Raw genomic sequence first — 11556 nt, 5'->3', positions numbered from 1 at the left:
AGTAGAAGTTGCGTTCTTTCCATGAGAAATATTTTGCGGATGCTTCGTGTATTAGCGTATATAGACAATATTGTCAGTTCCAGTTTGACAGTTAAACTCTGGCAGTTTTATTATGATTCCTGACAACATTTATCTATAGGGTACATGTAGGCCCTATTGGGAACAGATGATGTCATGTAGGCCTGCTGTATTAATCCTTCCGAATTGTCAAGGTATTTACAACTAGAACGTATCGCCATAACAATTTAGGATAACCACTGAGAATGATGGCATGATACAATCTGAAAAAAAAAATCATAAGAACATGAAGAAGATATACCCTCCGAAGGATATCGTCCAAATTAGCCAATGCATGCTTTTACCAAAGAGATTTTGTCCTCCGAGATTCTCCTCACCACCACTAGCTTCTGGCTACTCCCCCGCATATCGCAGTGCGCGTATTTATTTTCGCGCATGTTCAGCTGCATGCGCGCTATGCCTTCACGTCGCACGTAGGGTAGGCCTACTTATAACCAAAGATAGTAGATAACGTATAACCTGCTGCCAGTGCACGCAAGTGGTGTAACGTTAAAGACTGAACGACGTGAGAGGGATCATCAGCAACAAAAGCACCCACCTGTCAACCAGACCGTTGCCACTGTCCATATTTTCTGTGATTCTTCGTGCTTTTTGAGTGAATTTGCGGGAAACATGAAGATAAAGCCTTGCATTTTGCAACATCTTCATCTGGACAAAACTTACAGCATGCTGACCGGTAAAAATGTTAAGACCCTTAAGGAATATTTTGATCTGATAGACGTTCACGAGGAAAAATCGATCAATGGTAAGTTTGACTAAGTGTGCTGTTGAGTATTGTGAGCTCTAAAGTGACAAAAAAAAAATATAGGTGGTTCTGGAAATATACCTATATGCCCAAGTAGAACACAGAAGTGGAAACTATTACATGTATTAGTCCATATATGGTAGCCCTACTACATATCGACCACCCTTATTGAAACCGACCGCGTATAATTCGCGCACTTCTCTGCGCGCAAAGCACATAAAAATGGATTGGCTTTGAATGTAGATTAGGATAGTGTGGGAAAACGCGATAATTCACTCTTCATTAATGGTTTTAATCAAGGACAAAATTTCGAATGAATATTTTCACCGAATCGTAATGACAGCACAATGTAATGTCTATGGAAGTTTCTAAAAGGCTTCTAAAAAGCTTCGTACAACACGGTGTTCAATACAACTCGGTTTACGTGCATTGTCAATGCAAAATCAGCGGTCGATCCTAAAAACGCGATTTACCGCGGGGAGCTGAAACGAGGCCACGCAAGTTCGTCGGCGATATTTTTGCACTGAAACTTCGAATCGAAAAGGGAACAACGGCATTTGATAGAGCTGGATTTTCTCAATCACGTAGGTCAAGTTTTTTTTACGTGAATTTCAGTGTTAAATATTCTTATCAAGCAAATAAACATTAGGCGGTCGATTAGTAGTAGGTCCAACCCTACATATGGGCCTAGTATATTCTACAGGCTACTCAGTTAACGAGAGCCTCGCAACCACACTCCTATCAGGTAGGGTTGGACCTACTACAAATCGACCGCCTAATGTTTATTTGCTTGATAAGAATATTTAACACTGAAATTCACGTAAAAAACTTGACCTACGTGATTGAGAAAATCCAGCTCTATCAAATGCCATTGTTCCCTTTTCGATTCGAAGTTTCAGTACAAAAATATCGCCGACGAACTTGCGTGGCCTCGGTTCAGCTCCCCGCGGTAAATCGCGTTTTTAGGATCGACCGCTGATTTTACATTGACAATGCACGTAAACCGAGTTGTATTGAACACCGTGTTGTACGAAGCTTTTTAGAAGCCTTTTAGAAACTTCCATAGTCATTACATTGTGCTGTCATTACGATTCGGTGAAAATATTCATTCGAAATTTTGTCCTTGATTAAAACAGTTAATGAACAGTGAATTATCGCGTTTTCCCACACCATCCTAATCTACATTCAAAGCCAATCCATTTTTATGTGCTTTGCGCGCAGAGAAGTGCGTACTAAGTGTTCAGTGCGCGAATTATACGCGGTCGGTTTCAATAAGGGTGGTCGATATGTAGTAGGGCTACCATACCATATTCGAGAACTGAATCGCATCGCCATTCGTTCTTCCCAAGAACTGTAAGGAACTGGAATTCCCTGTCGTCAGACATTGTTTCTGCGCCATCTGTGGGATCATTTCGAAACCGTCTAACGGTTGATCACAGTGGCTAGTTGTTTTCGTCAAATGTTCTATGTGCTTGTAAATATCTGTAAATAAATTGTATTATAATGTAAATAGCACCAGTCTGCAAGAATCTTCAGGCTATTGAAGGAGGCAGACTTAACCAGAAGAAGAAGAAGAAGAAGTGTGTTCTACTGTGTACAATCAAAATCGTTTATTATGTATCGGGGGCGCAAACAATATTTCTAGTGCTACTTCCGGGTTTCATCTATTTTTTTCTTTTCATTTCTTTTGTTTCAACAACAATAAGAGGGGCGCGCGCCCGGTGCGCCCCCCCCCCCCCTCCCTCCGACCTGGATCCGCCACTGTGTATAACGTATCAATTACTTCAGCTATATTAATGATCATTTCAATATAACAAACTTTCATTAGACTTAGACCAGTCTATACTGTAACATTTGACAGCAAATCCATTTTGGCATCAATTGGTGAATGGATGTTTGAATGTTTGCGAACTTCAAATCGATGGGCCGAGACAATACATCTAGCATTTAATGCTTGTTTTGATAAGGTCGACGCATTTGGTAATCATCCTAATATCATCTAAATCCTATGTCATGTATAGATCGAGGGGGAGCTAGACCAAAGTAAATGAACAAGACAATGAGCACAATTGGGTATACTCGTATACTACGGATGTATGCTTTCAAGAGGCAGACGAGGAGGTAGAACTCATCGAAGTCCATTTGACCAGAACCGTCGATGTCGAGCATGTCAAAGACATACTTGATACTTGATACTTGATACTGTAATCCCTCTCGCAGCTCCAAGAAGCTATACTGGGATGAAACTACACATGTGTGCAATTGGGAGGTGCCATGGTGATGATCTCTATTCACAATAAAAGTGTGCACTGTGCGAGTAAAATCTGAATGCATCCTCCTTTTAAAGGATGAGTGATCCAGAAGAAGGCTGCAAGGTTGTAATACATGGGAGAGCAGCTTCTCTGAATGTTGTTAAGGTGGTGGCATGTACAACTTGACTAGGCAGGCGGTTCCAGATCCAAATTGTCCTTGGAAAGAATGAGTACTTGAATGCATCAATAGTTGTCTTGGGTATGTTGAACTTGAGGTCATGATCGTTCCTTCCATAGTAGGTTGCAGGGGTAACCGCTGAGGGCAATGGTAGGCTTACCACTCCATAGTGGATTTTGTAAAAAAGTGAACATTGGTCCAGGAGTCGTCGGTGGTGTAACGTGTTCCATCCGTGTGCCGACACCAGACGGGTAGATGATGTAGACCAACTGTAGTCACCAGCAACAAACCGGGCTGCTGCCTTCTGCACTTGTTCGTGGCTGCTAATGGACGTCAAGGTGTGAGGGTTCCAAACCTCAGAGGCATACTCCAGTTTAGGCCTAACCAATGCTGTGTAGGCTCTACACTTCACTTCCTTTGAGCATGATGGCAATGTTCGGCGTATAAGTCCTAGGGTCTTGCTGGCCCTGCACCTGATGTTTTGACAGTGTGTATTCCAGCGTAGGTCAGGTGTTACAGTTACTCCAAGGTATTTATACTCCGTAACTCTTGGAATGACACCATTCTGAAGGTGGTATTTGTAGATTTTAGGATTGCGTTTTCGAGTGATTGACATTACTCCGCACTTCTTGATGTTGAAATTCATGAGCCACTTGGATGACCATAATGATAGTGTCTGGAGATCTTGTTGGAGAGTGTTGTAGTCATCTTCTGACCTAATTTCCCGATAGGTCACACAGTCATCAGCATACAGACGGATGGGTGACGACATGCCATCCTGGATGTCGTTGATGAACAGTAGAAAGAGGGTAGGGCCAATAACAGAACCCTGCGGAACTCCTGATGAGACCTCCTTCCACGATGATTTGGTTCCATCAACGACTACAGCTTGTGACCTATCAGCCAAGAAAGCACATATCCAGTTGAGAGACTCTCCAGTAATGCCATAATAGCGTAGCTTAATAGAAAGTCGCTCATGTGGCACCCTGTCAAAGGCTTTCTGGAAGTCTAGAAAGATGACATCAGATTGGCTGCGATTTTGGAGTGTCTGAGACCAGTCATTGACAGCAGAAGACAGTTGTGTTGTAGTTGATAAGCCTTGTCTAAAACCATGCTGAGAGTCTGCAAAGATGTTGTTTATTGCTATGTGCTTGGATAAGTGACTCAGCATGATATGTTCCATGACTTTGCAGGATATACAGGTTAAGGAAATTGGACGATAGTTGGAGGGATCACTTCTGTCACCAGATTTGTGGATTGGCGTGACAAATGCTTGCTTCCATTGAGGCGGAATCACACTACTGTCATAGCTTTGTTGGTAGAGGAAGGACAAGGCTGGTGCAATCTCATGGGCTATAAGTTTATACAACCCAAGTAGATTTAGTTCCTCTTCAGATCCGCCATTGCGCCGATTATAAGGTAAATTTTCATTGACATTTGAAACTCTTAAAGGGAGCTATGCGATAATGACAGTTATGGCGGAAGATAGGCCTATAGACGTTTTGAATAACATATTAAGCTTCGTTTATCTTCTTCGTTTGTGCGTGAAACCTATAAGTGTTTTCAACCTTAGCGTTTTCTCGTCATTATACTCACAGATATCCAGTTCTACCAGGTCCTCAGCTCAATGACGGATCTGAAGCGGAACCAAATCTACAGTGTCTTCGACATGCTCGACATCGACGGCTCTGGTCAAATCGACTTCGATGAGTTCTATCTCCTCGTCTGCATCTTGATCTCACTGAAGGTATAATAAATGAAAATGGTGAAACATAACAATAAAAACTCACCTGCAAAGCATAACTACATTGTATATAAACATATTCATGTAAAACAAATTGTGAGTATAAATGGCCGTGATTCTCAGTTAAAGTTAATTTCATGTGGTGTTCCACAGGGCTCCTTACTAGGCCCACTATTGTTCATTTTGTACATTAACGATCCTCTAGTTCCTCGCCAATTCTTTCCTTTGTTTTGCTGACGACTCCAATTTGTTTTTTTTACACACAGAGATCCTTATACTCTTGTTAACACAGTGAATAAAGAACTTAAATCTGTGCAATCTTAGATATACGCCAACAAATTGTCACTTAATATTGATAAAACTCATTGTATGCTTTTTAGCAACAGTCTTAAAACCCTTCCTTTTCATATTAAGTTTAATGAAACTGAATTAAATCAAGTTAGTAGTACAAAATTTTTAGGGCTTTTTATTGATAGTGATTTATCTTGGAAATCCCACGTTAGTTATTTAAGTAATATTCTTTCTAAAAATACGGGTGTTCTTAATAAACTTAAAGGGTGTGTACAGTTCTGGTCGAGGTGAGGATTTAGCTTTTAACGTTTTGCGAGATATTCAGAAACCACTCTATGAGATGTCAAAGAGCATGCAGTTCTAAGGGGTATCAAAAGTTTATTTGATGAAAATCGATTTTGAAATGGCTGAGATATCCAAACACAATGTGAAACAAAGAGATCCTAATAAAGTTGTGGCATGTCGCCTTTTATTATTAGCACTTTTTTGGATATCTCAGCCATTTGAAAACCAATTTTCATCAAATAAATGTTGGATCCTTCTTAAAATTACATGCTCTTTCATGTTTCATAAGAGGCTTTTCATTATCTCACTTAGGAATGTTCAAAACATGAATCCCCACCTCAACCAGTACTGTACAGTCTCTTTAAGAGTGTTTTTCCAAGTCAAATTCTGCTTAATCTTTATTCTACTTTGATTACTCCGTACCTTAATTATGGTATTCTTGTGTGGGGGAATGCAACTAGAAATCTTCTTGATATACTGTTCCGTATTCAAAAACGCGCCATCAGAAATATCAACCATGTCGGATATTTGTCCCACACGAATGATTTATTTAAAAAAAATAAAATACTGAAAATATCAGATCTGTTCAGTTACAACGTCGGCATATTTATGTACAAATTTTCTGCCAAGGAGTTACCGGATGTTTTTACTCGCATGTTCAGGAAAAACTATTTGATTCATAATAAGGTTATATCCTACCCGCCAAAGTGACGCATTTCACCTTCCACGTACTCGAACAATTTTCGCTAAAAAAACGATAATGTATACGAGCCCTAGATACTGGAATGACCTCTCCCCCGAAATAACAAGCTGCTCGTCTTTTAAATATATTCTTTTAAACGTAAATTAAAAGAGTCTTTATTGAGTGCATATTTTGCAGACACTGAATAGTCGTAATGTCTTATGTAATACTGTGGTATATTATTGTCCAATCAAACATTTTGTCAGCACGTTGCAGATTCCATTTAGGGTCTTGCCATCAGGCTCTCTGAATTCATCATTAGCAATTCCACATTCTACTTCGTTTCCCTCTCTTCCTCTTTCCCTCTTTGCTCTACCCCTCTCTAACTTTCTATGCAGAGCTTGACGGCAGGCACCAAATGACTTAATAGCTGTACATGTTACTTTTTGTGTCTTACTGATCATATCCTGGTGATAGTTTTAATGCAACAATAGTTTATAGTATATATACCAAAGTAGGCTTTATAATAATGATGGCTCGGTCACAGTAAGTTCATATTAAAGTATAGTTTGTTTGTTTTTCTTCTTCTTCTTTTTCTTCTTATTTTTTATCACATAAAATTTGGCAACCTTATTACATCATCATTCTGGTCTTATCTTCTATCCGTTCTCCGTTTCTTTTTCACAAACACTGATTACTCGGGGCTTACAGCCAAACAAGCTAGCTTTCATGTAGGTCCCGTCATACTTCTCTTTGATCAACCCCATTTCGATTTCGATTTTGACCAGTTATCATTACATGTAATTACTATGTTATCACCATGTATATTGTTTGTTTTCTGCATATTGTTCACAAGGTAAAAGAACTTGTCTGGTTTCTGTTGTAATGTTCATAAATGAGAAGTATGAAAAAAAAATAAAAAAATAAAAATGTATTTTTTTTTTCATGTACGCTGTAATCAGGCTCCCTTGGACGTTGTGCTGCCATACTCGTGCAGTTTTGCCTACAGTATGAGAGAATAACTTATGACTTCAAAATGGAGGGGGGAGATGGCTTTAAGGTTTAGGCCTACATAATTATAACAGGGAAGAAACTTTTGTTCTTGCATAAACTATACGCATCCACTATCCTCTATCATGTTTCCTAACGTCTATCGGCCTCGGCTCATCATAAAACTAAACAAACACGATCTACGCGGAGGCGTTTGTGGAGGAATCTCGAATTTGAGAGAACGATCCTGTGCACGCATTCAGCAGCCAAGCCTGGCCACAAGATTATAAGCAGTGGCGTATCTAGGGGGGGGCAAGGGGGGCACGTGCCCCGGGCGCCACTCCTTGGGGGCGCAAAAAAACGCAAAAAAAAAAAAGAAGAAGAAAAAAAGGAAGAAGAAGAAAAAAAAAAGAGAAGAAGAAGGAAAAAAAAAAATTCACCCGGAAGGGGGGGGGGGGGAAGAATGGTGGGGGGGGGGGGGGGGGCAGAAAACCAAATCAAACAAGATAAAAACTAAACATGATGGCGCGGACAAAATGACAATGTTTATTGTGTTCACACAAAAATTCCATGTTCTGTGAGCTGAAATACAAAAATTTTCGGCTCGCTCGCTGCGCTCGCTCGTCAAAATTTATATAAAAAAGAAGGTAAGAACAAAACGTGATGTTGACAAAATGACAGTGTCTATTGTGTTCACACATGTAATTTCATATTTAGCAGGCAAAATGTTTCACGGAGCAGCGGCTGCAATTTCTTTCGTTCTGAAGCGATCGCCAATTGGATCAAAAGAAGGCGCCAACGGTTTCGAACATACCGGGGGGGGGGGGGCGCAAAAAACCCGAATCAAACAAGATAATAACACAACGTAATGACGACGCGGAAATATACAAATTTCGGCTCACTCGCTCGTACTAATATAGATTATTTTTTCAAGTCCTCGGTTTGTTGGTATAAATCGTTATCTATAAGGCCGTCACTATTATCTTGATTAGAATTGTAAGATTTAATATGCAAAAAATGACAAGAGTTTCATGATTTGTAAGCTGAAATACAAAAATTTTCGGCTCGCTCGCTGCGCTCGCTCGCCAAAATTTGTATAAAAAAGAGAAGATAAGAACAAAACGTGACGATGACGCGGACAAAATGACAATGTCTATTGTGTTCACTCATGTCATTTTATATTTAGCAGGAAAAATGTTACACGGAGCAGCGTCTGCAATTTCATTCGTTCTGAAGCGATCGCCGATTTTATCAAAAGAGGACGCCAACGGTTTCGAACATATACGGGGGAGGGGGGCGCAAAAAAAAATCAAAAAAGATAAGAAAAAACGTAATGATGACGCAGAAATATACAAATTTCGGCTCACTCGCTCGTACTAATTTAGAGTATTTTTTCAAGTCCTCACTTTGTTGGTATAGATCGTTATCTATAAGGTAGTCACTATAATTGTGAGATTTAATAAGCAAAAAATGACAAGAATTCCATGTTTTGTAAGCTGAAATACAAAAATTTTCGGCTCGCTCGCTGCGCTCGCTCGCCAAAATTTATATTAAAAAAGATAAGAACAATACGTGATGATGACGAGGACATATACAAATTTCAGCTCACTCGCGCGCACTAATTTAGAGTATTTTTTAAAGTCCTCAGTTTTTTGGTATAAATCGTTATCTATAAGGCCGTCACTATATCTTGTTTAGAAATGTAAGATTTGGTAAGCAAAAAATGACAAGAATTCCATGTTTTGTAAGCTGAAATACAAAAATTTTCGGCTCGCTCGCTGCGCTCGCTCGCCAAAATCTATCAAAATTTATTACATTTAAATCACCCTCAAAAGATCCCTTTTAAGTGCTTGAAAAAGCATCATGTGGACCTTGTTTAAAGTCCCTACCGGGATGGGGTTGGGGTTGAACACTTTTTCAGAAATTAGGGGCGCAATTTTCGTGCTTGCCCCGGGCGCCGTTTTCCCTAGATACGCCACTGATTATAAGCCTGTACCGAGACCGGACCATACTTTTTGCTGATTGGTCTCATTTTAGCCATGATGCCTATAACCAGTTCGGAGTTAGCTTAAGTAATAATTAGTGCACATTCAGATGACCCTTTTCTCGGGTGGTTAATAGACATTTTTCTTGTTTTCAAAGCGACATATTATAGGATACGGATATAAAGCTTGCCCGCCCGACATAACAATTCATGGAATTCATCAAACATGTTCAAACAAAGGATGAACTTGCATCGAAGGTGACCAGAATGGTCAGTCAGTTTACACTTGGGAAAACATTCATTGCATTATTTTGCTTTGAATGTATATTTACAACAATATTTTTCAATCGATATTGCGAAATACCGCTTTTGCTGTCAGGTGGATGTGCAGGCTAGCACCATTTATAAAGATTACTTGAATAATCATGATACAGATGTATTATATCTCAGTGAATTTAAAAACCAACTCGCCCTGTCGGCACAAATTACTTTTTTGTGCTCATGCGCAAAGTGGAACACCGAACTGACTTATTTTCTTGCTTGACCACCTCGTCCCTGGCCCGTTTCTCTACGCAGGACAAGGACGAAAAGCAGTTCATCTACCGCCATTCACGCACCGTCTTCGAACTCCTGGATGAGGACGGATCTCAAAGCATCTCGGCCCAAGAGTTTTCGGCCTTCGGATTTCTCTTTAACTTCTACGGCGATGCCGTCAAACAGATTTTCAATGATTTTGACATCTCAGGAGATCAGGTGTTTATTTTTGTGAAAAGACTATTATGCCTTAAATTATTACAAGATCCTGCTCATTACAGTATTTCATTATAATATGTAGGCCTATTCTGTCACTTTCTGTATTAGTTACTATGACATGTATTTATTTCTTTTAACATAATCATTTCGGGAGATCCACATAGTCACAATCCAAGATAAGAACAGCGGGGGAAAAAATCGATATCACGATTTTCACAACTGGTACAGTGTCAAAGCGGTGATAATCAAATATGTAATAATTTAACTATGCAACTGTTATGAAATTCAGACATGAAAAGATATACATAACAAGAGATGCAGAAATTAAGTTGAATAATACGAAAATACATTTTCAACGGGGAGTAAACTTGTAACTTTTTCCTAACTCTCCATCCAGGAACTGGATTACAAGGAGTTTAAAATGTTCGCTATGGCTTGCATCGATCGACAGAATGAGATTGATCGAAAGAAGCGAGAACAGCTTGAGAGGCAGAGGAGGCGTCGGGAGGCGAAGAGACTCCGCCGGCTCCACGGAGGCGGGACGTGGGCCTGGCTTGGAGCTTGCACAATTCTGTGATCCAGAGACACGTAATGCCAAAGCTCTGATTGAGAGACTCATTGGAACTCTTGGGGATTATAAAAAAAAAAAAGAGCAAACGCGCTGAAACAATTGCATCGTACAGAGACACATCGAGTCAGCTGAATGTTCGAAGAAAGTTGTGACAATGAACATTGTATGTGAACGTCGGTCTTCTGAGATGGCATTTGTTAACCGCCACTAAGTAATCATTTCCATCAGACGTAGCCTATTTTATACCCAGATTGTTTTGAACATCCTTTGAAACATTGACCCATTTTAATGTTCCTCTTGCCCAACGAGTTAGTAAGCGTACTATAACTGGGCGCTGGGTTCGCGGAGGTGTGATCCTTCTATATAGGAGAAGAGTGCTTAATCTGAAGAGATTACTCTAGGTAATTATAGACAAAACACACACACACATGTACATTTACTCACACATAACACACACAGTTACACGAGTCGTAGATATAGGTATACAATGTATACAAATCATACTGTTATGTTTAGATTTTCTTGTTTTCGTGAATGAGTCATACCCGTCGTTTTTGTCATCATCGCACAACCCGAGTAAACATATAAATGCACCTGCTCCAAATAGTCTGTTTACATTAGAAGCCTATACTTGTTACTGTGTGTCTCTTTGGTTCTGATTGGGTTAATTTCCTGCTGTATGTTTCCCTGTGTGTTCTCGGCATGTTTTCCTACATGGCGTAATGTGATTTTTCTTTTCTTATCATTTCTAACACGTCTAATGTCATAACGTTTGTTTATGCTTCGTACATCGCATATCCGATATTTTAATGTGTTCCAATGGTTGTTTTAACATGCAATGTGATTTACCATAAATTTCCAGTTACTATGCTTTGTACATGGTTCACTGTTATAAGGAGACCTCTAGGTTCTAAATGTGATTGAGTCCTATTTGGTTTTGAATGAAAGTCAGTAAATCCTATATAGTAAGTAAAAACACGAGTGCGTCAATGTAGGCCTAGTT

At 39.7% G+C, this 11556-nt stretch overlaps 1 protein-coding gene across 1 annotated transcript; it reads left to right on the top strand.

Moving 5' to 3' along the window:
• Nucleotides 1-529: 529 nt before the first annotated feature.
• Nucleotides 530-10639, top strand: LOC140241607 (EF-hand calcium-binding domain-containing protein 9-like). Its single transcript, XM_072321341.1, has 4 exons — nt 530-823; nt 4852-5000; nt 9806-9982; nt 10380-10639. Exons 1-4 carry the CDS (start codon nt 691-693, stop codon nt 10557-10559), a joined length of 639 nt encoding a protein of 212 aa, XP_072177442.1. The 5' UTR covers nt 530-690; the 3' UTR covers nt 10560-10639.
• The last annotated feature ends 917 nt before the right edge of the window (nt 10640-11556 follow it).

Source organism: Diadema setosum, chromosome 18, assembly GCF_964275005.1.
Source record: "Diadema setosum chromosome 18, eeDiaSeto1, whole genome shotgun sequence".
Taxonomy (NCBI): Eukaryota; Metazoa; Echinodermata; class Echinoidea; order Diadematoida; family Diadematidae; genus Diadema; species Diadema setosum.
Note: the sequence above shows the minus strand (reverse complement) of the source record. Positions and strands in the feature narration are given on the sequence as shown.

What these genes read in the sequence shown, in the direction of transcription:
- LOC140241607 (XM_072321341.1), top strand. Translation starts at nt 691, where the DNA reads ATGAAGATAAAGCCTTGCATTTTGCAACATCTTCATCTGGACAAAACT. An exon ending in GCATCTTGATCTCACTGAAG is followed by an intron (nt 5,001 to 9,805) that starts GTATAATAAATG and finishes TTCTCTACGCAG; the next exon opens with GACAAGGACGAAAAGCAGTT. An exon ending in TTGACATCTCAGGAGATCAG is followed by an intron (nt 9,983 to 10,379) that starts GTGTTTATTTTT and finishes CTCTCCATCCAG; the next exon opens with GAACTGGATTACAAGGAGTT.